Source organism: Nymphalis io, chromosome 5 (assembly GCF_905147045.1).
Source record: "Nymphalis io chromosome 5, ilAglIoxx1.1, whole genome shotgun sequence".
NCBI lineage: Eukaryota > Metazoa > Arthropoda > Insecta > Lepidoptera > Nymphalidae > Nymphalis > Nymphalis io.
This window is the reverse complement of record NC_065892.1, coordinates 14,043,242-14,067,257: the sequence shown is the minus strand read 5'-3', so window position 1 is coordinate 14,067,257 and position 24,016 is coordinate 14,043,242. Positions and strand designations below refer to the sequence as shown.

Below are 24,016 nucleotides of genomic sequence, written 5' to 3'. Positions count from 1 at the left end.
AAAGATATATTTTTATACAGAAATAGAAGTGAAAAATGTAACAAGTTCCATGTTGGGCCATTCCAACTTGCCGGAGTTGTCAATCAGGCAGCGACACAAAAACAAGCGACGTGCAAACAATTGGAAAGCGAAAATAGGCATCGGATTTGTTTCGTCATCCCCCTGATTTGTTAAACAACTCCGCGGGGATCGAAGTTTCACGTACATTTTCACATTTTTCACAGACTATCGATATTCAGCTGTATGGACTTTAAAAACTGCCGGTATGTCCAATGAAATAGTTACATCCTTACATTCTGTGGTAGGTAATGAGTCTGCACAAATGTGTGCCGGCGAGACAGTCGTCGTCGTCAAATGGGAAAGTTGGTGTAATTTCTATTTTGTGATTGGAACACTCGTGGCGCACCTGAGCCTGTTTGTCAACCACTGACAAATATTTCTCTCCCCTCTTTTTGCGAACATTAAATATGTAACAAATTCGTTGCGGCTTTAAAAGCTTTACGGTTACGACAGTTTGTATTTTACAAGAGTTATATTTTACGTTTAGGTTTTAAATAATGAAACAAACTATAATACTTCGGATGGCAGAATGATGACTGAATTTAACGAGAAAACTTGCTCCAAGCGAGAAAGTGAAATTAATTAAATTATTATTTGTTGCGGCATTAATATTATCTCTTCATACTGTAGCGTATAAAATTTGTTTTTTACTAGCTTTGCTCGTGTACATCCTCATTGAATTTGTATTATTATAATTATTATCGCTTAAAATAGCGTTAAGCAAATATATGTGGAAGCTGCAATTTGTTATAATTTTTAATAAAATATAATAGTGGCTTTGGTTTAGCTTATTAACTAAAAAGTTATATTGAAATCAAAAACAGATACTACAGTTTCATTCATTTGTATAAATACTATCTAATTCATTTAATTTTTGTATTAAGCAATTCAACTTAAAAAAGCAATTCATTCGAAATTGTTTTAAAAAATATATATTTACACATGAAATAAAAATAAATAACCAATGTATTTCTCTTTCAAAATTTTATGCCTTCTACATTTTCAATGTGAGAACTTATCCATAAAGGTATATTTTCGCAAATTTTATTATGAATTGCTGCACTACCTTTTACCTTTCATTCCACAGGTTACACTTCACATTCACAATGTGCACGCAACTTTACCTACAAGACAAGCAAAGAGTTATGACCTTTATTTGAATCGTCTTAAGACACAAATTCCATTATATCGTGCTAAGTTCGCTGTATCCTTTCATATTTATTCAACCGCACCCGTTATGGAGGAGTAGTTACTAATTAGACTGTGCCAGTCACATTTTGTTCTAATTCATTCGTGAGTTCATTAAAATACGGCTTTATGAATAGGTCCTCATGTTATTTAGATGTATAAAGGAAACATAATGATATATTTTTTTCATTATTATGCGTATAAAAATGTTGATTAAATTATTTTAATAATGGATCGAGAATTTATTATGCACATGCATTGTTATTGTGATATGTTATTTTGTTATATATTATTTATATACATATAGTTAGGAGACTCCTTGATCCATACAACAGCGTTGTTAAAAAAAAAAGATGCGCGCTAATTTAAAACAGCCATTTTGTTAGTGGACAAAAAAGGTAAAGTAATTAATTAATTATTGGCGTGACTCGTGATTTGTTGAATATATTCAAATGTGTTATTTGGATTCCTATTTTTAAAAAGACCAATACTACCACTAGTAAAGATGATAGTTTGAGCATTTCACTCCACAATGAATATCCAGAAACTACTAGAATGACGAGTCTTATTCAATTTATTTAAGTTGTTAACGGTTGATCTACGTATTGATCACTCTTCGTGATGTTTTAAGCATTTTATAATATATATAAATATATTATTGGCGCTATAATAACACTAGTCCATATAACTTTATATAATATAAAACAAAATCTCTTCACTTTTGTTTGTGGTCAAACTTCCTCTAAACTATACATCACGTTTTAATATTGTGAAATGAAAGTATTCATACAAATTTTCTACATCGCATATCCGAATCTTAACTAATATTATAAATGCGAAAGTGTGTTTTGTTGTTCGTTACGATTTCACGTCTTAACTACTCACCCTATCATATTTTACTCGTTGTCAGGGTACAGAAAAGGACATAGAACCCTTATAACTAACACTCGCCCCCTCGTTCTGTGGATCTATTACATAAATAAAAAGAAATAGTAGAGTAGATGTTTTTATAATAATTTTAAATATTTAAGTATCAAAAATATTTTATTATAGTAGCAGCGCTGTTATAAATGTCACTTTGACAGATGTCAAATTCGCTATGAATTATCGTATTGTTATCATATTATCATCTTGAGCAATTTTTATAAGTTTTCTAAGTGAATTATAAAAAAAGCGTACAGGAAAAAAAAACATTAATTCGTTTGAACAAAAAGAATATTTTTTATTCCTTATTAATTATTATTATTATACGCACCATATATTAATATTAAGGTAAACAAGTTTGTTTCCAAGGGGCGTACAGGATTGAAACTCTTTTAATGAATGACTTAATTCGTTTAAAGACAAAATAGCAGTAGTGACAACACATAAGTAAGAGGTAAAGTCAGGTTTTTGGAGACACATTAAAAATTAAAAAGGTCAGTATTTAACTTTTACTTTTTAAGTATTAATAAGAAAACGTAGTGCCTCCATGACGAAGACGAAGGTTACGTGGAAGCCCAAACAATGTTCTGAATACTGAATATTACTGAAATTATTTGGATTGAGAAGATTTTTTTCGTACAAGTAAACATGTTATAGGTAGGCGGATGGGCAAATGGGCCACCTGATTTTAAGTGGTCCCCACCGCTTATAGACATTAGCGGTGTTAAGATATATTAAGCATTCCTTACATCTCCAATACGCCAACAACCTTGGGAACGAAGATGTTATATCCCTTGTGCCTATAGTAACATTAGCTCACTGACCCTTCAAACCGTAACACAACTATACTACGTATTACTGTTTATCGGTAGAATATCTGGTAAGTGGGTGGTAGCTACCCAAATGGGCTTGCACGAAGCCCTTTCCTCTACTGATTATATTTTGACATAATTAAAAACATAATGAAAATAGGCCCTTCATATTACTTTCGAATCATCAGTTCACAGGTAAATTAAAAAGTATATCTACCACCGTTTTGGAATCCAGAATCTAGGAAGAAAATCTAAGTAGAAGCTCAATAGTTTATATCTCAAATGAAATATTACTAATAATTTGACTAAACAAATAATCTTAATGATATTTGAAAGAGTAAAATTCGCAACCATTAAGCCATTTCGCCATGTCTGTTATTTCAACAAGAGTGCATAATAAAAACGTACTTAACTTCCGTCGTCGCCTCGAAAGCGGATAGCTGTTTGCTTCTACAGATTTATCTTTATTTACATAGATACGTAGTTCATTCACTCTAAAAATGCCCTTCACTTTTTTAAGAATACGATTACGTGTGTATTTATTTATATATAAGAAAGAAATAATTAATTCTTTCTTTTAGAGTAATAACGAATGATTGAAAAAAAGTATAAAACTTAATGATAATTTCAGATTCGTTTGCCAAATTGGTCTTAATATGCATCTCAGCATAATATCTGTGAGAACAGCTCGTCTTCTTTGTGAGAAGAAACTTTAGAGCTTCCACTCTACTCCAATGCGAGTTTGTGACAGAATTTCGGTGAATTAAGACAGATGCAGGTTTCTTCACGATGTTTTCCTTCACCGCCGAGCACGAGATGAATTATAAATACAATTTAAGCACATGAAAATTTAGAGGTGCTCACCAGGTATGATACCGTGATTATCGGTTAAGGTTCACGCGATCTAACTGGGCCATCTCGGCTGAAATACCAAATACAACACCTTTTTATTCCTCAAATGCCTACTAAGAGACTACCTTCGTGTCTATCCGAAATAAATATTACATTCCTACCAACGAAGTGGTATTACATAAATCTTTTTTTATAATATTGTTTTTTGTATCTGTTTGCACAAGTAATATAAACCTTATGGGTGGAGCTCAAATGAAGAGAAAGGTTACCCTTTTTTATTTTAATTATTCTCGTCGTCATCGTCAGTTATTCTACTGACAATACTTTGTAATGTTGAGTTTCCATGTAAAGGTTAATTAAAGGCACAATGACATAACATACTAAGTCCCGATGGTGGAAAACTCCTAATTGTGTTAGGAATGATAAACGCTTCTTACAAATTCAATCTATAGGTAGAGGTGATCATAAGACAACGCACTCTTTGTCCTTTCACCACGCTGCTAAAATAAAAATAATATTTGTTTACAAATAACTATTGTATAACTTGCGTTATGTACCTTATTAATATATTTTTCATTTAAAATAATTATTCGGACACAAAATTGTTGAGGCTCTACTGTAATTGGTGTAGTTAGCGAAATTTGTGTTTTACGAGCGCACTATGAATACGTAATGAATTTGTGGAAAGGAAAAATTACTATATAGTAAAATATATACTTTTTTAATACACGCAGTTATTTTGTTTCCAAATGTTTTTCTTTGTCTCGCATTCCCCGTATTCCCTTTATTTACTTTAGAAGATATAAAATCAGCATAAATACATCAACATTTCGTCGTTTTTATCTTTATATATCAAGTAGGTTTAGTCGAAGCAAATATATTTACATAGCTGGATTCCTGTGTATTTTACAAAACTCTGCGAACCTGGTTCCTAGCAGCAGGTAATCCTCTCAATAATAAATGAGACTACCTTACCTCGCGCCGGCACCGACACTGGCTTTCGCACCTAAAAACTTTCGAACGATCCCATCTTGAGTTTCCTTGTAACGTAAAATCAACTTTACGATATGACATTAAGGTTTCCTTTGTAACAAATTTATCTAAAAGGGTTAGTTACTAGATCGTTCTCGTGCCTCTGAATTGGGCATGTGTTAAAAGCTTAATGCACTAAATAGGGGATACCTAATTTGTTGACTACGCTTGGTGCGCGTTTGTTTATTTTACAGGATAAAAAAACACATGAAAGTTCATGACTCGTTAACGAATGTGTTTTTTAAACTTTTTATTTCATCATACCAATATTATATAGGGGATGTTGTCGAAGTGAAATTCAAAAACTTTATAATACAAGGTTGCTTATTGATTGTTAACAATCAATATCAACGGTTGTGAGATATACCTCAGCTTACTCGTAATTAATTATTTCTTTAACTTAGTTTGTTTTTTTTATTCAAAAAATGATTTGTTTACAATGAGTATATTTACATTTTGACTTAAGATGTTTAGAAGAGAATCGTTTTAGTCCTAACGTCTTCGCAAATCATTTGTTCTTTTTTAGAATTTTACAATTGAATACGTTTATCTGTTTTAGGTAAGTAAACAGAAGAGCGTCTTTTCTAATGCTTTAACGACTAAGCTTCCTGCCAATTGTTTCATGATTAACAAATTTCATTTCATCATTTACAATTTAAATAGAGAAATCCAAATATGATATTAGTACCAAATTAAACTACGTTAACGCAAACAAACCCCCCTCCCCATTACTGCATGTTTACTTACTTTTACAACGAAATTTTAATTTTAATTAATATGTAAATAAATTTCATTTGTATATTCATAGCCTTTATATTCTATGCCTATTTATTCGTTATAAATAAATTGCGTATATATTTCTTTTCTATACCATTTGTAATTCCAAATATGCCGAATGCTTTATTTCACGTGTGAGTGATTGGAAACTAAAAATATTCTCTACAAATGTTCAATTAAGTCTCGACGACGATATAATATAAGCTAAATAAAGAACTATTTAGGTATATTTAAAAATTTAATATTTATATACGAATACTAGCGGTTCAAGCGTGGGATCGCTCGCGATATAATCAAAAATCCAGTTAAACTGCATAAAAAGGCCAAAAAAATATAACATAATATTATTAGACCATATTTTGATATTTCATTCAGTTTAAGTGGATGATTATAATACAAAGCCGCAATTGAAATGGTAGTTATATATAGTTTACATATTTAATAAAATCATAAGATTCAGTATAATTAATATATATTACCAATAGATGATATTAATAGTTGATCCCAGTTTGTTTGCATAAGAATTACTAACATTTAATATAAACAAATATAAATTTAAAATAGCTAATGTACAAATTATTACGTTACGTTAATGTCTATATTTCTATGTTATATTGTTATTATATTACACAGAAATAATTGGATTTTTTTTATCTCAACTGGTGTACTCCATTTTTCGTACAACTATAGAATGTTAACTTATGTCTTTTTTAAAAGATATATTTATACGCAAATAATAAATTATTATCTTCAAAATATATAAATAAAATATAATGCCTCATTTGTGTGGTGGCTTTTACCAGGTCACGCTAGTAAAAATATTATAGGGTTTTTCTGTCGAGAAACCTCAGTAGTAGCTCAATTTTGGAGTTTGTTGTTTTTGACACTTCGCTTCCTTTGAAAGCACATAAAAGCGTTGGATCTGTTTCTTGTTAGATTTTCTTTCCCAACGGATTAAATTAATAGGCAATAGACTGTGTTCTTGTATTTTAACAAGTCTCCTTTGAAAATACCGTTGCCAAAATCCATCAGAAAGATATCACCATATAATAGTTTATCATGTAATTTGCCCGAAAATAACAATATTAAAACAGATCTATTTTCGTTGATTATAATAAAAAATGTCACTCAATTTGAAAAAAATAATTCCTATTCGTCTCCACATAATTCGAATCATTGAAACTTGTACCTACAATTTATCGCCTAAATCCATCTCGAAATGAAATCTAGCAATCGCCTGAGTTGAAAGATTTTATCGTCATCGCTCATCTTGACTGGTGGAGTTTCATTAGTGGAACCATATTTTTCTTAAAGGCTACCATCCACCGTATTTCAGCGCATTATAGCAACATCTTGCACAATGATTATCACTTAATAAGGAATACCGATGGATAAAATGAAAGTTCTTAAGCTAGATGGCTGGATGTAACGCAATACTTGTGAAGAAACGCATTTGTTGCGTGGCTTTTAAATCATATGTGTTGGAAGACAAGCTTAAAATTCAGGTGTTTCTATACTGCGTGATCGAGTATTGCGATGAGAAATGACAATTTTGAACTCACTTCAATCTTGAATTGCTTGATTGGATTGTTTTTAAAAAATTGTCATGATTTTTTTTGTCGGTGTAAGAAAAACAGTCTCAGTAATGTATATTTTACTATCATATATACATAATTATATTTATTTCAAAATATATTTAAAAGTTTAAATAATTAACTAATATAATATTTATATGAAATTTAAATTCGTCGATACTTCGAGGTGAAGACTCCAAAACATTGGCAATATTTCCACTTTGTATGGCGATACTTCTGCATTGGACCTTTGTCCAATACTTCATCGTCATCTGGAAACCTAATAGTTGTCAGCTAAAAGTAGCTGACAACTATAACTCAATAGGTTGTTGTATAACTTAAATAAATAAATAAAGTATAAACATAACCTTAAATAAATATTATGCCTTTGCCCAACAGTGTTTTATTCCAAGTTCTACTTTATAATATGGAAACAAATATTTATAAAGCCTCCTTACTTACGCCATTGAGAATGTTTTGCACGGAACGCCATTGCTAGATGATGCAAAAGACTAAGTTGTAGATAAAATATGAAGTGAAATGAAGTCACAGTGGCTTAGCTATCTAGCACATTTCACATCCCATACTAGAGCCGGGTGACGTTTTAAACCTCCAAGGCAACAATATTTTGCCGTCAGCGCTCTTAACATCACTGCCAACTTGGCCTATTGTCATTAATTTGGCTGGTTATTTAGCACTGGTAAGAAACCGACAGAATATGTTATTAGGGTTATAACAGGATTGGTGGCCAGCATTTATTTAACAAGAGAAGGAGTGGTAACCATATTCAACATCTTGTTTACCACAATGGAAACGGTTCGTAACAGCCTGTGAATGTCCCACTGCTGGGCTAAGGCCTCCTCTCCCTTTTTGAGGAGAAGGTTCCATTCCAAAAATGGAAACGGTTATGATGAATGATTGTTTTGTGATATAGCAGAGTTGTAAGGTTTGAAAATATAAGCATATAATGTTAAAATAATTTTAAGGAATTTAAATAAATAAACATGAATTTACAAAGGCAAATGATAATGTAATCGGCGCCATTTACTTGAAAAGGGCAATGACATTCAAGTAATCCTATACGGCTGCTATAAACTACGAAAACCACAAACTGATACCAATAATTTTAAATTTTCGCCAATGTTCACAGCCTGTTTAGGCAGGCAAATTGCCTTAAGCCCGTGACAAAGCTGGGGCTCTACAACATAATTACAACGATTTTACTCTGACAGTAATAATGTTTTGCAAATGGTTACAGATGTTTCCGGTATTGGCTGGTTAATGTGCTTGGTTAATTTATGCGACACTCAATTTCACTGTACATTCAGGAGCGTTTGAAAAATTTATGTGATAAAAAAAAATATCTACAAATATTATTAAATTGTAACATGGCTCTGTTTGCACATGATATCTTTACTGATAAGATAAATCGGCAAGCAAAGAACATAAAATTATGGTTTTGTCTATTTTGAAATCGCAAATTGACAAACAGCACAATTGGCCACTAGCAATGACCTCTTTGTCATTAAATGACATTTTTAGTGGCCCATATGTTACATACATTTGGTTGGTTGGTTTGGTTTTTTCATTTATCTTACGGTATATTATTATAATTGATAACTTCCTACATAGAAACTGTGATAATTTTCAAGAATGAGCCATTAGGGCTATTTGTTATCTTGGAACTGGACCTTCCAGGTTTTTTTAGCAAGTAGTAATACTTACGGTAGATAATATATTTACAACAATGATACAAATGGTATATTTCTTGTTTAAATTAAGTATATATCGTAAAATCACGATTTAAAAGTGCTTGTTGAAGAAACTGCTTGAATAAAGTACATTTTAGTTTTTCTATGCATAACATATATTATTTGATCGCATAATATATATTATTATAATAATATGTTAGTAGAATTGTGATATTTTTTATTTAATGTAGGAAGATAGAATTTGATGGTGATCGTTCACTACATATATGTATGTTATATGTAATAGATGCTTGCAATTTTGTATATGAAAATTTGGAACTTATCTTAGTGGGATAAGCCGAATTAATTCACTTTTATTTACTTATATAATTCATTTTAGTTTATATATTCATTTATATGCTAGAAAATAATTTATAGCAGCAAATTAATGTATTTTATTGTTTATACGCATTACTTAAAATATTAAATTTAATCTTAATTTATGAATAAGTAAAACTTTTTCGTGTTTCGTTTTAACTACATAGTTACAATAACAATTAATTATTTACCAAAATCGGACAAAGTTCAAAAGGTCAGTTTTAAATTAATTATTTTAACAGTAATTTTCATGAAAAGTTTACAATAAATTACGCTTAGAACGACCGTTATCTTTTGAAGTGAACGCGGAGGTGTTGTTAGAAGCTTTGTAAATTTATTATTATTACTTTAATTCTTGTAAAATTTTCGAAATATAGACAATATACAAAGGGTATTAGGGTAACGGTGAAGATAAGATTTGAACTTGTAAGGTTGGCTGTTCTCTATATAAAGCTATGAAACGCAGTGTCGTTAGCTGTTCCTAGCCGTCTTTTGGCGTTTATCTTTGTAATTGAAGAGCTACGCTTTCATTATCTTTATGATTCTAATAGTTAAGTATATAAGACACACAGGTACATTATATTTATTTAAATTAATGTATATTATAAAAGTTATTTTTGACTTGATGGGCCGAGATGGCCTAGTGGGAAGCCGAGATGGCCTAGTGGTAAGAACGCGTGAATCTTAACCGATGATCGTGGGTTCAAACCCGGGCAAGCACCACTGAATTTTCATGTGCTTAATTTGTGTTTATAATTCATCTCGTGCTTAACGGTGAAGGAAAACATCGTGAGGAAACCTGCATGTGTCTAATTTCATTGAAATTCTGCCACATGTGTATTCTACCAACCCGCATTGGAGCAGCGTGGTGGAATAAGCTCCAAACCTTCTCCTCAAAAAGGAGAGGAGGCCTTAGCCCAGCAGTGGGACATTAATAGTCACTATCATACATTTGTGTTTCAAATACAAGCTAAATAACGCCTGAGTTCGTTATAAATTACTAAGTATTACATTCAAATTCATAACTTTACGATACAGAAAATTGCTAAGGAGAAAATAAAATAACTTTGTTATACACAAACCAATTATTAACACATTTAGATTATTTAAGTCTAAGTGTATTGAAAAATATAGTACCACGTTACGCTTTGTACCACGAAATGTAAAAAATTAACCTTAAATCCCCACCGAGACATGTCCAGAATTGAGGGAATATTTAATTCGACTATTCAAAATGCAAGTTTATTTCGCATAGTTCCTAGATGAATACATAATAGACTCAGCTCTGTGTTTTGCATAACTGTTTATTAAAAGGATCCGACGATTAATTCCTGTCTCCGTGAAGAGGATTCAACTGTTTGTCTTTTTTATCTCATTCCATCCGTACTTTCGTTTTAACTATACTTTTATATTTCGTTTTATAATGCTTGGAAATTACGTAATTGTAATATAAATGCTTATTTGAAGTTATATATGCTATTTTTCAGCTTTACTACACATTTAGCTGTTTACTTAAATAATGATATCTCTTTTTGTCATTATAGATTTTACATACATAAGAAAAAGACAACCTGTTTAACTAATCACCTCCTAAAAACATTTATATGTAAAACAGTTACTGTTGTAATATATGTTATAAGTAGCGCGGAAAGCAAAATATTTGAAATTAAGTAGCAATATTATATTCTAATAGATGAAGTTAAACAAAAGCTTGTAAAATGGACTATGTTATTGCGTAAATTTTTTCGTTTGGTATCCTTGTGGATATTTCATTATCATCATCATCCTTTTCTCGTCCACTGCTGGACACAGGCCTCTCCAATGGCACGCCACTGAGCTCGATCTTCAGCTCTTGATCTCCATTCGCTGGCAGCCATTTTGCGTATATCGTCACTATACGTCATTATCGTCACTATGGGATGGGAGCACAGCTGTATCTAGCTGTTACCAGCCAATCTCACCTGCACGTGGTGCATTCTGCCGATTAACTAACGAGGCTCTGGCGACCGACTAATGGTGGTATAACCATTCCATTAAGGCGTAGTTAAATACTGCAGACCGGTGACGGGCAGCAGCGTCATCTGTGTGACGAGCTACGCTCTGCGATCACCAACCCGCCTGCGAAAGTGGTGATTACGGGCAAAACCTTCTATGGCACACACCTATACGCAACGGCCCCTAGTTACCGGTCGCCTCGCTGGTCCTGAGGATATTTAACGACTAAAATTTTAAAATAAAAGTAAGTATTTCTGGATGGCGTGTAATTGGTCTTCGTGAGATTCTGGATTCCTAGACTGGTCAATACTATTATGGTCCGCCATTTTTGGGTTGTAGCTCAATATCTCTTTTCTTTGTCTTGTGAATATTACTGAAAGGTTTTTTTCTAAACAGTAACTTTACGTATTTATTATAATTCAAACTGTCATTATTATAAACTAAAATGTTCTATAAATTGTATACAAAATTACGTGCTGGTTTATGCATGATTCTAAATTTAGTGTGATCCCGTAAATGTGAATAACTTGGTGGTGGTGGCTTGTTATATTCATAACGTAGCTATTGTTGGAAATTTGTGCATGTGTATAAACTGTAAACTAGCAATTTGTTCCAGCTTTGCATTTATATAGAAATTCATGGGTATAGGTACCTTAATTTAATGGTACCTTGGCTCGGACTCAACGTTCAAACATGCAAGATAATAATAATAATATTTAAGATTAATACACATAGTATATAATGAATCTAATGAATAAAAACAATTCCGTCATCGATCATTGTAGTGCACTGCCACCTACAATACCTGCATGTGGCCATACGATGCCTGACATTAAAATCAGGCAACGTGATGTGCGTGCGGAGCTGCAATCACTTGATGTACGGAAAGCTAGCGGTCCCGATGGAATACCAGCCATAGTGCTGAAGAAGTGCGCAGCGGAGCTGTCTCCTGTGTTAACGCGCCTGTTCCAACTTTCTCTCTCTTCGGGAAGTGTGCCGGAGGCTTGGAGAAGAGCTAATGTGCAAGCGGTTCCCAAAAAAGGGGATCGGTCTGACCCGGCAAATTATTGGCCAATAGCTATCACCTCAGTACTTTGTAAGACGATGGAACGGATTTTAAACAACCAACTGATCCATTACCTAGAAGATCACTGTCTAATTAATGATCGTCAGTACGGGTTTCGACCAAAACGGTCCACAGGTGATCTTCTAGCGTACGTAACACACCTCTGGGGTGAAGCTATCGACAAGCATGGAGAATCGTTGGCTGTCAGTCTCGATATCTCCAAGGCTTTCGACAGGGTCTGGCACAGAAGTCTTCTCTCCAAGCTACCGGCATATGGTCTGCCTGCTCAGCTATGCACCTGGATCGCCAGCTTCCTACACAAGCGTAGCCTTCGTGTTTTAGTAGATGGTTGCGCCTCACAATTCTATGTAGTGAATGCTGGGGTCCCCCAGGGATCTGTGCTATCTCCCACACTCTTTCTTTTGCATATCAATGATATGCTCTCCCTTGGGAACATACATTGCTATGCAGATGATAGTACAGTGCATGGTGGATACCACGGACGCGCAGTGGCTGGGCGGGCGGAAACTGAGGAGAGGCGGGAAAATCTTGTCATTGAACTCGATAGGACGTTAGAGCTCATCGCCAAATGGGGCTCTGATAATCTTGTTGAGTTTAATGCCAAGAAAACACAGGTATGCGCTCTCACGGCGAAAAAGTCAACATTTTCCCCTCTTCCCTCCCTCTGTGGTACTCCGCTGGTGATGCAAAGCAAAATCGCCATGCTGGGGATTGACGTTCGCTGCGACCTTAGTCCAAGGGATTACATCGAGGCTGTTATAAAAACAGCTTCACGGAAACTCGGAGTTCTGAACAAGGTGCGGCGCTTTTTCACGCCACAACAACTGTGCCTGCTGTACAAAACACAGGTACGGTCTTGCGTGGAATATTGCTCGCACCTTTGGGATGGCTCCGCTAAGTACCTACTTGAGGCCTTGGACCGGTTGCAGCGACGTGCCGTACGCATTATTGGTGACGTAAAGGTCACAAACACCCTTGAACCTTTACAATTGCGTCGTGAGATAGCAGCACTGAGCGCTTTCTATCGACTGTATCACGGCGAGTGCTCTGAGGAATTATTCTCTCTAATTCCTGCTTCCCCCTTCCTTCTTAAGTCCACGCGAGCTGGTTCTCGATGTCACCGCCTTACTGTGACATCAATTCCATCGCGAACAAAGAAATTTGGCAACTCCTTTCTTTGTCGCACTTCCAAAAAATGGAATTCCTTACCAGCTCACGTGTTCCCCTCCTCTTACAACCCGGGTTCCTTCAAACGAGGCGTGAAGAGGCATCTTGCGGGCCGGCAAGGCGATGGCGGCTAGTGCAGAACGTTTTTCCCGTCTGTACTGGCCGTCGTCGCGTTTGGACTCTACTACCACTTACCATCAGGTGGAGTAGAGTCATTTGCCCTCCCGGCGAATATAAATAAAAACTAACAGACACAAAAATCTGTAGAGTAAATAATAAAAATAAATAAATAACAAGATCTAAGTACAATAAGCACGCCTACGCTGACATCCTCCTCACCTGACATATATAATATACATAATATATTGTTGTGACATATATTTTGTAATAAGTGGATTATCTATTAAGACTTAATTCATATCATGCCAAATCTTCGGGGCCCAAAAGCCGTCACTTGTCAAATTAACGTAGAAACTTATCAAATATAACCCTCGATATAATTACCTGTCAATCTGTTGAATCTTTGATGTTAAGTTAATGTTTATAAGATCGCTCTTCTTTTATTTTAATTGGTTGTTTGATTTTAATTTTATTATATCCATGGTTTTTACCTCCGTTTTACTGGCTAACATAGCAACAGAATCGCATTTTTTGCAAAATTTTAATGTTGAATATTTAAAATATCTTATTAATCTATCTTTAATCTTTTGTGTTTGTTTTTTTTTTGTTCTATTTGTCCAAGGATGTGTATAATTGATATACACATACATCTTGGCAAATATTTCAATATGCCTGCGACTGAACTTTTTCCGGTAATTTTGTAATTATGAGAATGAGAGAATCGTGAGTACGTTTATATTTATGCACACTTGTGCAATATGATATGTATGTTCTGCGCGGTTAGCAAGTCTCCTCTGAGAATAGCTACTGTAGCCAATAGAAGTCAGAAGGTGAGGATCTATCCTTATGGTAGCGCTGCATTTTCAGTCGATATCCCTTTTAATTTGTTTTGTTATGTACTAGACCCTTCTGAAAATGATTGTAATATATATATATTATAAAATAAAAACATTCGATAATCTCGATTTATATTTTTATTTTTGTTAAGATTATTATTGTATTGTTTGTAGAACTGTTTTTGTTACCAAATCATTTTCAGAACTCTTTTTAATCAGTTGAAGCAAATAATTTGCACACTGAAACTTAATTTAGATAAACAAGCTATGAAGATTTCTTAATTTTTTAAATTAAACATCTTTATGCGCGATAAGAGCAATTTACTTTAAGGTCATATTTCTCGAAGTTTGAGTAAACGTATTTTACTTCAATAGGTTTCACTTCTGTTACGTGGTTTTCATTTTGTAATATCATTAACATATATATAATACATACATTATTTTTTTACTAAAAAATGTTATCTTATATCAGTCTTAAGATATTTATTGTAGATATCTTTCCATAGTCGATAAGATTCCGGGTTAGGCATCGGGCCCATTTTCAGCTCACTATCAATATATAGGAAATTTAAATTATCTTTAGTACTCGGTACCCATTTAACTGGAAGATCACTTGAATCTGGAGTAGGATTACTGAAAGAAAAATAAATCATTATTGTCATGATTACTATAATAAATAATAATAATATTTTAAATTCAACAAGGAATTTGAATTTTTAAATTATATAAACGCTCGCTTGGTAGGGCAGCGTGCAATATTTGTTTGTGTGTTATTGTCTGTTCTATATTGAAGAATATTACATTTAATTTACTCTCAAGTCATATTTTTATGATTATTTACTAGGTGGTAGGGCTGTATGCAAGTCCGTCTGAGTAGGTGACATCCACTCATCAGATATTCAACCTCCATACATTAATACTTAGTATTGTTACTATATTATTGTTGGGTTCTCGTATGAAGGGTGAATGAGCAAGTATAGATACAAGGAACATAGCATCTCATTATTCAAGTTTGGTGGCGCATTTATGATGTAAGGAATCTTTTATATTTTCTACAACGCCAATGTTTATGAGGAACGGTGACCACTTACCATCAAGTGGCCCATTTGCTCGTCATAAATTCATCAAAAAAAACAAGATTATGGGAATTTTGACTCCCCATGAATTTCAAATATCTCTTTACCAATAAAAAAATATTAAATGTTTTTTAACGATTGAATTCTCACCCATATTTTGCGAAATTTGTCCACATACTCGTCATATATTCGATAATTCTAGAGTCATCATTATTTATTCTGAATGGTATTAGGTATCCATCGAATAAGTAAAATATTTCATCCCCATGGCAAGCTCCTTCTTCGTCCCAATACCGACTCCTTGCTTTCATGAAACTTCTGGCGCCAGAATAATTAAAAATATAATTATACACATTTGATTTGATTCTTTTCACCAAAAATTCAGTTTCGAAAATAGCTGGGATTTCAAAATACAACTGTGTATATACATCTGTTAAATTCATGTATTTTTGCATACTTATTTCGTCTTTACCGAAGTAGAATTCTTTTACTTTCTGAGCTAACTTCATTGCTTCAGACTCGGATGAAAAAGTAAGATCTGAAGCGAATAGATAATGCTTATTTCTTTCTCTAAAGGTTTCTTCAGTCTCCATAGCTACTAAAAAATAACCTTCCTTGCTTGTAGTTCCAAAGAGCACTTCTATGTCCTTTGGCTTACTTTTTAAAATGTTGTATGGTGAATCTGTTAATACTGGTTCTGTTCCTGGAATATTAGATTCAATACACGGTAAATGTAGAATTTCCGTATCAAAGAATAAGCCTAATGGCTTTTTCACTGTAATCGCAGTGAGCTCTTTGTAAGTCATTTTAGATAATATTTTGTATATTTCATTTGGATCTTCTGTATTATATCCAAGAGATTTAACTAGGAGGCTAGCAATCCAAATAGGGTTTCTATTTATCGCCCAATTAGATAACGATGATCCACTTTGAGCTATTGCTCTTTTAAATAACCCAGTAGAAGCTTCGCTAGCTAATAGCAGTGAAACTGAGGTAGCTCCGGCACTTTCACCGAACACCGTTACGTTATCAGGATCGCCACCAAATGCAGCAATATTTTTTTTAACCCATTTCAATGCCGCTATTTGGTCTTTCAATCCAGCGTTACCCGGCGCTTCTTTTATTTTAAGACAAATAAATCCAAGAGCACCAAGTCTATAATTAAATGTAACTAAAATAACATCTTTCTTTGTGAGGAAACCCGGTCCGTAGATAGTCTTACTACCACTTCCTAGGTAAAATGCACCCCCGTGAATATAAACCATAACGGGGAGGGGTTTTTTCTTTGGCATTGCTGGTACGTAAACATTTATTTTCAAACAATCTTCGGAGCCGAAAACCCCTATTAAAGATTTTTGTGCGCAGACGTAAATTTCGTCTACAGCATTATATACTCCTTCCCATGATGGTGGTGGACCGGGGGCCTGAAATAAATTATTAAAAAGCAAATTTTTTTTAATGAAGAAATAAATATCCAAAAATATTTTAGAAAAATACATTAGTATATTTTCACTTATACTGTTAAAAATGAATGTGAAAAATAAATATAAAACAAATTGAAACAAAAATGTGTTAAATATGTATTTGTAAAATATAAAATTGTTATTCGCAACATTGCCTTGCAGTTGTTAAAATCAAAGGGGTTATTTTAAATGTAGGTATCATAAACAACAAACAAATGACAAATTACTAATTATCAGGCACGACAAATAATTAAATATAGTTTTTTCTTGGTGATAGGGTTTTGTGAGTAGGTATTACCCACTCATCATATTCTACCGCAAAACAGCAATACTTAGTATTATTGTGTTCCAGAGGAAGGGTGAGTAAGCCAGTGTAGCTACAGGGACAAGGGATATAACATCTTAGTTCCCAAGGTTGGCAGTGCATTGGCGATATAAGGGAGATTAGTATTTCTTACGAGGCAAATATCTATGGTCAGTGATGATCACTTAACTTAAAGTGGCCCATTTGCCCATTCACTTACCAAATATATTAAAAAAAAAAATCCAAATATATTAGTATTCTGAGATAAATGACTTAAAACTTTATGAAATTCAATAAAACTTTAATTAAAAAAATATTGTTTATCGTTGATAAATAATTATAGTGCATTTGTTATCGACATTTTCGATCAACCTTTGAATGCTTACTTTCAATGAGAATTTCGAGAGTTTGAGCCAATTAAATTGACTGAAATTTATTATATATATATATATTTATAAATTTATTATGTAAGATTATCAATACATATAATCTAATATATTGTTTTCATTATCTACTTATTCAAGTAATTTTGCTCATTATATATATTTACTTAATATTATTACTTTACTTTAATTAAATTTAAATTATTTCAAGAAACAATACTCATTACATTAGTATAGTTTTGTTTACAAACAATTCAAAGTATATTTAAATACCTACCTGAAACCGCGTGCTACTGTTGGTCGACGCGTATGGTATTCCGATGTATTCGAAAATAGTTCCATCGGCACTTATCTTACCGCTCAAAGTCCCTTGCGCGATCTTCACCTCCGGTGCCGGTTGATCGATTACGTTCATAACCACTAAAGTAAACAAAACTATATATTTTCTTCGGTAACTCATTGTTTTATTTAAGAATCAAATATTTATTTGTATTGTAACACTCAGTCATTTTCTTTTATCAATACACTTACTATACATACAGTACATTTAGTAAATGTCAGGCAGTGACCTTGATAAAGCAACCGACACAACCAATGCGTACACGCCGCGGTGCCTGACTAACAAACTGCTGACTGTGACGTACATTCCAGAACGATATCGTGACGTCATAATTATCACAAGATTACCTTGAATTTTGTCGTATTACTTACTATTTTGTAATAAATAAACTATTTTGCCAAATTATTGATTACATTATATGATTTACAATTTTAAGCTTTTTTTTGTTACGCTATATTTTTCTGTCAAGTGTCTTATTTCAAAGTACCACACTGAGTGAACAACACTCACCTAATATATTTCAATAAAATCATAAGCGGATTTTTATAGCATGGAAAATTTTCAATAATTTTTAACTTACTTTTAACTCAGATTTGTTTTGCTTGAGAACCGATTTTGAGTTTTTTTTATTGCGAAGGTAATCTTCGAGTAAAAATAGGGCCATTATATAATAATAATTGTGAAAAACTAGTGGATTTGTATTCTGCGTGTGAATTTTATGTATTTATTTATTTAGAACTATATGAATACGAAACAACAAATATACTATATATGTCTATAACAAATATAACTACCTTTTTAATACAAAGAGGAATTATAGCATAATTTAATATTTCATTAAAGTGTTTAATATCAAACATAGATTTTGCTCTTCTATCATTATGGATTTGAAATTCGGAAGAAGCAGACAGCTTTCACCCACTTAACGACGTTTATAAGTAAGACCGTCAGTGTTTAAATAAATATCCACTAAGTAACATTTGTAAGTAAGGCCGTTAATTAACCTTACTAATATTATAAAATTTAAATTAAGCTTGTAATATTAAATATTGTTCTCTTTCTTACTGTACTGCTCAAATGAGATGGATATATAATAAACAGATGATTCAATACTATGACATACAGTCCCATATTTTTTCATCACAAAATGTGGATTTTTTATTTTAATTGATACGGGAGCCTGGTGACATAATAAGAGTTAATACGTTTAAAAGTTCACGTGTATCCGTGCAAAAAGCTTGTAAAATATTTCTACTCAATACCATTATGAGCATGTTGAGCAAATTCTTTATTACGTTCGGTTACCATCAATCACTTGCTTCGAAAATTTTGTTATTATTATATATTACATGTATTTGTATATATTACAGTAGTAAAGCAGTTTTTTTTTCAATTTTAACTATACTATGTAAATTCGATTAAAATATTGCTGAGAGCGACCTAAGAGATAATCAAATAATTATGTTAAGTCATACATTTAGTTAGCTTAGTAGTTAGCTTCTGCTAATTTATCCATTTAATTATAAATATTTATTTATCCACCAACTTAGTCTTTATTATCAGATAAAGTATCTGCACCACACTATAATTTATTTTCAACAAAGTTGCGCCTAAGTAATGAGAAAACTTAAAGATATCTCTTGAGAATTCACGTTGTTTTGTTTTATCTTTGTTCTAAGTTGAAATATGTAATAGGTAATATTAAGGTCGTACCCTAAATACACTATGTATAAGAAGACATTATAAGTTATGAATAACGTTATAACATCATTTGAAAAAAAAGAAAATCAATTGAATATAAAGTATTTTACTGTTTAAATTTCGAAATTGCGATATTTATCATATATTTCTTTCCATAACCAATAAGCCTCAGGATTAGGCATCGAATCCATTCTTAATTTACTATTTATGTATAAGAAATTTAAATTATCTTTTTTACTTGGATGCCATTTGATTGGCAAGGTACTCGTTTCTGGTGTGGGATTCCTGTAAAAAAATATCATTTATTTTATATTTTTCATATATCAATAAAGTCGAATAAAATTATTGAATTATCTTACTTCAATACTTTGCTGCTGTACCAGAGTAATTTATAAATAAACATTTATTGCCTTGCTTACAAACGTTGCTCAGCGGGTAATTAGCTTAACGACGTTTTGTCTTCTTTTGAATGTCAAATCAATAATGGCATAAATAAATCAGTATTTAACTAAGCAGCCGTTAAGCAACATTTATAAGTAAATCCGAGATTTAATGCTTACCCGTACTTGGCGAAGTTTGTCCAAAAACTAGTCATGTACTCAATAATTACTTTATCTCTGCTATTTAATGTAAAAGGTAACAGATTCCCGTTAAATATATAAAATATGTCATCGCCATGACTCGCTCCAATTGCGTTCCAATATGTACTATGAAATTTTAAAACATTTCTGCTGCCAGAATAATCAAAAACATAGGTATACACTTTTGATTTACTATTTTTAACAAAACATTGCGCTTCGAAAATTGTAGGCATCTCAAAATATAAGTGTGAGTACAAATTTGTTATATTCTCAAATTTATCTAATGATATTTCATCTTTACCAAAATAAAATTTGTGTATTTTCTTTGCTATCACAGTGGCTTCATTTTCTGATGAAAAATTAAGATCCGTACCCAACAAATAACGTACATTCCTTTCTCTTATTGATTTTTCATTTTCTTCAGCTATTACTATTAAGCCTTCATTACTTGTGATGCCGTATACTATATCAACATTTTTAGGCTTTTGAGAAATAATATTGTAAGGTAAATCGGTTATGACAGGTTCTATTCCTGGAATGTTAGATTCAACACACGGTAAAAGAAGAATTTGTGTTTTAAAAAATAAATCGAGTGGTTTTTTTGCATTAATCGACGTTATTTCTTTGTAACTCATTTTAGAGAATATTTCGTATAATTCTTTCGGATCTTTAGTATTGTACCCAAAAGACTTAACAACATGACTGGCAACAATTTCCGGTTTTCTATTTAACGCCCAATTAGATAACGATGACCCACTTTGAACTATTGCTCTTTTAAATAATCCAGTAGAAGCTTCGCTAGCTAATAGCAGTGAAACTGAGGTAGCTCCGGCACTTTCACCGAACACGGTTACGTTATCAGGATCGCCTCCAAATGCAGCAATATTTTTCTTAACCCATTTCAATGCCGCTATTTGATCTTTCAAGCCAGCATTACCTGGTGCTTCTTTAATTCTAAGACATAGAAAACCAAGGGGCCCGAGTCTATAGTTAAATGTGACTACAATGACATCTTTTCTCACTAGGAAACCTGGGCCATAGAGAAGCTTACCTCCATTCCCTAGAATAAACGAACCTCCATGAATATAAACCATAACGGCAATTGGTTTTGATTTCGGTATTGCAGGTACGTACACGTTAATTTTCAAACAATCTTCGGAGCCTATAACTCCGATGAATGTATTTTGGGGACATGCGTATATTTCGTCAACTGCTCTGTAAACGCCATCCCATGACGGCGGTGGTCCAGGTGCCTAAAAGTAATATAATTCTGTTTCTATCAATGAACATAACGTTATCATTACCAGTTATCATATTTTTTGACCTCGTATATCTAAACATTAAACTATCTATTACGTTAGTCTGGTAATTAAACACAGTCTAAGTAGCAACAAGTAATTAATACAAACTTCACTATTCACTATCAGTTTTATAAGAAACATAAACGTAGTATACTTTTAGGGCCGGTTGGCATGATTGGTAGATACTTGCCTTTCACGCCGAAGGTTATGGGTTCGATTCCCACCCAGGACAGACATTTCTGTGCATGAACATATCTGTTTATCTTGAATCTGGGTGTAATTATCTATATAACTATGTATATACGAAACAAAATATCAGCTGTCGGGTTTCCATAGTACAAGCTCTGCTTAGTTTGGGATCAGATGGCCGTGTGTGAATGATGTTCCAGGATATTATTATTATTTTTTTAAGTCTAAATGTAGATCAAATTTTTGTTTTCTTCTATTTAACATATAAAGCCGACTCAGTTTTAAAGTACAGTGAAATAAATTCAGTTATCTGATTATAGATATTATAAAAACAAACTGTAAGTATAAATGTAACATTCAATGATAATGACGTAGACAAAAGACTAAAAAGTATAATTAAAGCATCTTATAATTTTTTTTCTTGATAGTATGAATCTTTTTATAACGTTTATTTTTAATTATATAAAACATGTTTTTAATATAATCTACTGCAACATTTTAATAATCAATTTTTAAACACACACTACAATTTAACATTATCTGCAGTAGTCCAAATCTTAAAGTAACAGCAAATAAATATTAATTAAATAACATTGTTTTGGAACAATTCGACTTAGTAGTTCTTTATTTAAATAGAGATTTTAAATTATGTGTGATGTTTTTAGTTTTCACACCACTGCGCCTAATTTATTTTCTTCTTTACTTCTGGTTTTGTATAAAATTATGACAGAACAACTGAATTTGACTGTATAATATGTCAAAATAATACCAAACTATCATTTACTTACTGAACATATAAACTTGTAAAAAATGATTTTATTTTCTTATCTTTGTTCTACTAAAATTATAAGGAACACTATTTGCATGTTAGATTTTGATCAAGCTTTTTTTAATTTTAAATAAATAATTTTGAATAGAAAAACCTAATAATGAGGAATAATTATCACCAAAGGAATTTACGGGTAAAAATCTTTACATACTTGAAACCTCGTGCTGCTATTTGACGTCGCATAAGGTATACCGACGTATTCAAAAGTCGTCCCATCTGCACTTATTTTACCACTCAAAATCCCTTGCACTATTATTACATCCGGTGCCGGTTGGTCAACTAAGTTCATTATCACTAATGTAAACAGTACTATCTTCTTGCCATATTTATTTATTTTCAACATCTTGTTTATGCTTTACCGTTATGCAAGCGCTGCTGTGGCCAACTAAACGACTGACCAATGATACATAACAATATTATATTGTACTTATCGCCTCTTGTTGTATCTTTTTAATACACAATTGAAAATTAATGGGCTCGAATCTAAAAACAATTATTCACAAAAAAAAAACAATTCGTTTGGCATTAATTTAAGCGAATATTTTAAATATCGCTTTTTTATCTTATATATATACCCATACATACATATAAATATGGGTGTTGGTATATCTTTTTGGGATTTGAGATTTTGGTTGGCCGATTACCATGAAAACGGACACATTTATATAAAAACTTTCAAAAACGAACGGATTCTAAACAACTTATCACTTTTATTATTTAGTTTGTTGTTTAAATAAATAATAAGTAAATATTTTTTGCAAGTTTGAGCCTCAAATTTTGATCAAATTAATGACATTTTAATTAGTTCAAAGTGCCAGTTGTATAACTGCTTGCTTAGTAAAAAATGAAGGATTAGAGGTGGGTTCCCGGAATAGAAAGGCACCCCCCTTGGAAAAGAGTGTATTATAACGAAGATGGTTTGTATACTATCCATCACATCAACTTCTTCGCAGTTCTACCGATCGCCATAACACTTGGTATATATATAAAAGGCAAAGCAGAGTCTGTCTGGTATTTTTAGTTTAATAAACATTTGTTAAACTAAACGCGAAATATTTACTTTAAGAAAATTTTGTAATATTATTAGTAATCACTTACTCGACTAATCAAAGTCAGTCAGTCAGTTTTACTGTACAACCTTTAGTCTTTACAGCAGAATCCTATTCCACTTTCACTTAAACGATCCTTATAAACGTAGGCCCAAAAATACATATAAATATAATTTATATAAAATATAATCTTTTTTTTTTCGAATTGACCTGTTGCTGTTGGCCCAAATGGAGTCGAAAGCTTCAAAGGGTGTACTATAATTTACGTGACTTCATGCGAGTAAGTGTTGTCACTTCATCTTAACCC

At 32.4% G+C, this 24,016-nt stretch overlaps 2 protein-coding genes across 2 annotated transcripts; both read right to left on the bottom strand.

Moving 5' to 3' along the window:
- Window positions 1-14,615: 14,615 nt before the first annotated feature.
- Window positions 14,616-18,347, bottom strand: LOC126768652 (esterase FE4-like). Its single transcript, XM_050486879.1, has 3 exons — window positions 17,997-18,347; window positions 15,720-16,993; window positions 14,616-15,126 (listed from the first exon to the last, which is right to left on the bottom strand). Exons 1-3 carry the CDS (start codon window positions 18,177-18,179, stop codon window positions 14,952-14,954), a joined length of 1,632 nt encoding a protein of 543 aa, XP_050342836.1. The 5' UTR covers window positions 18,180-18,347; the 3' UTR covers window positions 14,616-14,951.
- Window positions 18,348-19,846: 1,499 nt separating this feature from the next.
- Window positions 19,847-23,816, bottom strand: LOC126768649 (bile salt-activated lipase-like). Its single transcript, XM_050486877.1, has 4 exons — window positions 23,759-23,816; window positions 22,812-23,143; window positions 20,321-21,594; window positions 19,847-20,045 (listed from the first exon to the last, which is right to left on the bottom strand). The coding sequence occupies exons 2-4, from the start codon at window positions 23,001-23,003 to the stop codon at window positions 19,874-19,876; spliced, it is 1,638 nt and encodes a 545-aa protein (XP_050342834.1). The 5' UTR covers window positions 23,004-23,143; window positions 23,759-23,816; the 3' UTR covers window positions 19,847-19,873.
- Between the last annotated feature and the right edge of the window lie 200 nt (window positions 23,817-24,016).

Bases quoted from the DNA above. Each gene is read 5' to 3' on its own strand.
- LOC126768652 (XM_050486879.1), bottom strand. From the start codon at position 18,179: ATGAGTTACCGAAGAAAATATATAGTTTTGTTTACTTTAGTGGTTATG. The intron at 16,994-17,996 runs GTAGGTATTTAA...AATTTATTTCAG, and splicing joins ACAGTAGCACGCGGTTTCAG to GCCCCCGGTCCACCACCATC. The intron at 15,127-15,719 runs GTGAGAATTCAA...TTTTTCTTTCAG, and splicing joins ACAAATTTCGCAAAATATGG to TAATCCTACTCCAGATTCAA.
- LOC126768649 (XM_050486877.1), bottom strand. From the start codon at position 23,003: ATGTTGAAAATAAATAAATATGGCAAGAAGATAGTACTGTTTACATTA. The intron at 21,595-22,811 runs GTATGTAAAGAT...TATTACTTTTAG, and splicing joins ATAGCAGCACGAGGTTTCAA to GCACCTGGACCACCGCCGTC. The intron at 20,046-20,320 runs GTAAGCATTAAA...ATTTTTTTACAG, and splicing joins ACAAACTTCGCCAAGTACGG to GAATCCCACACCAGAAACGA.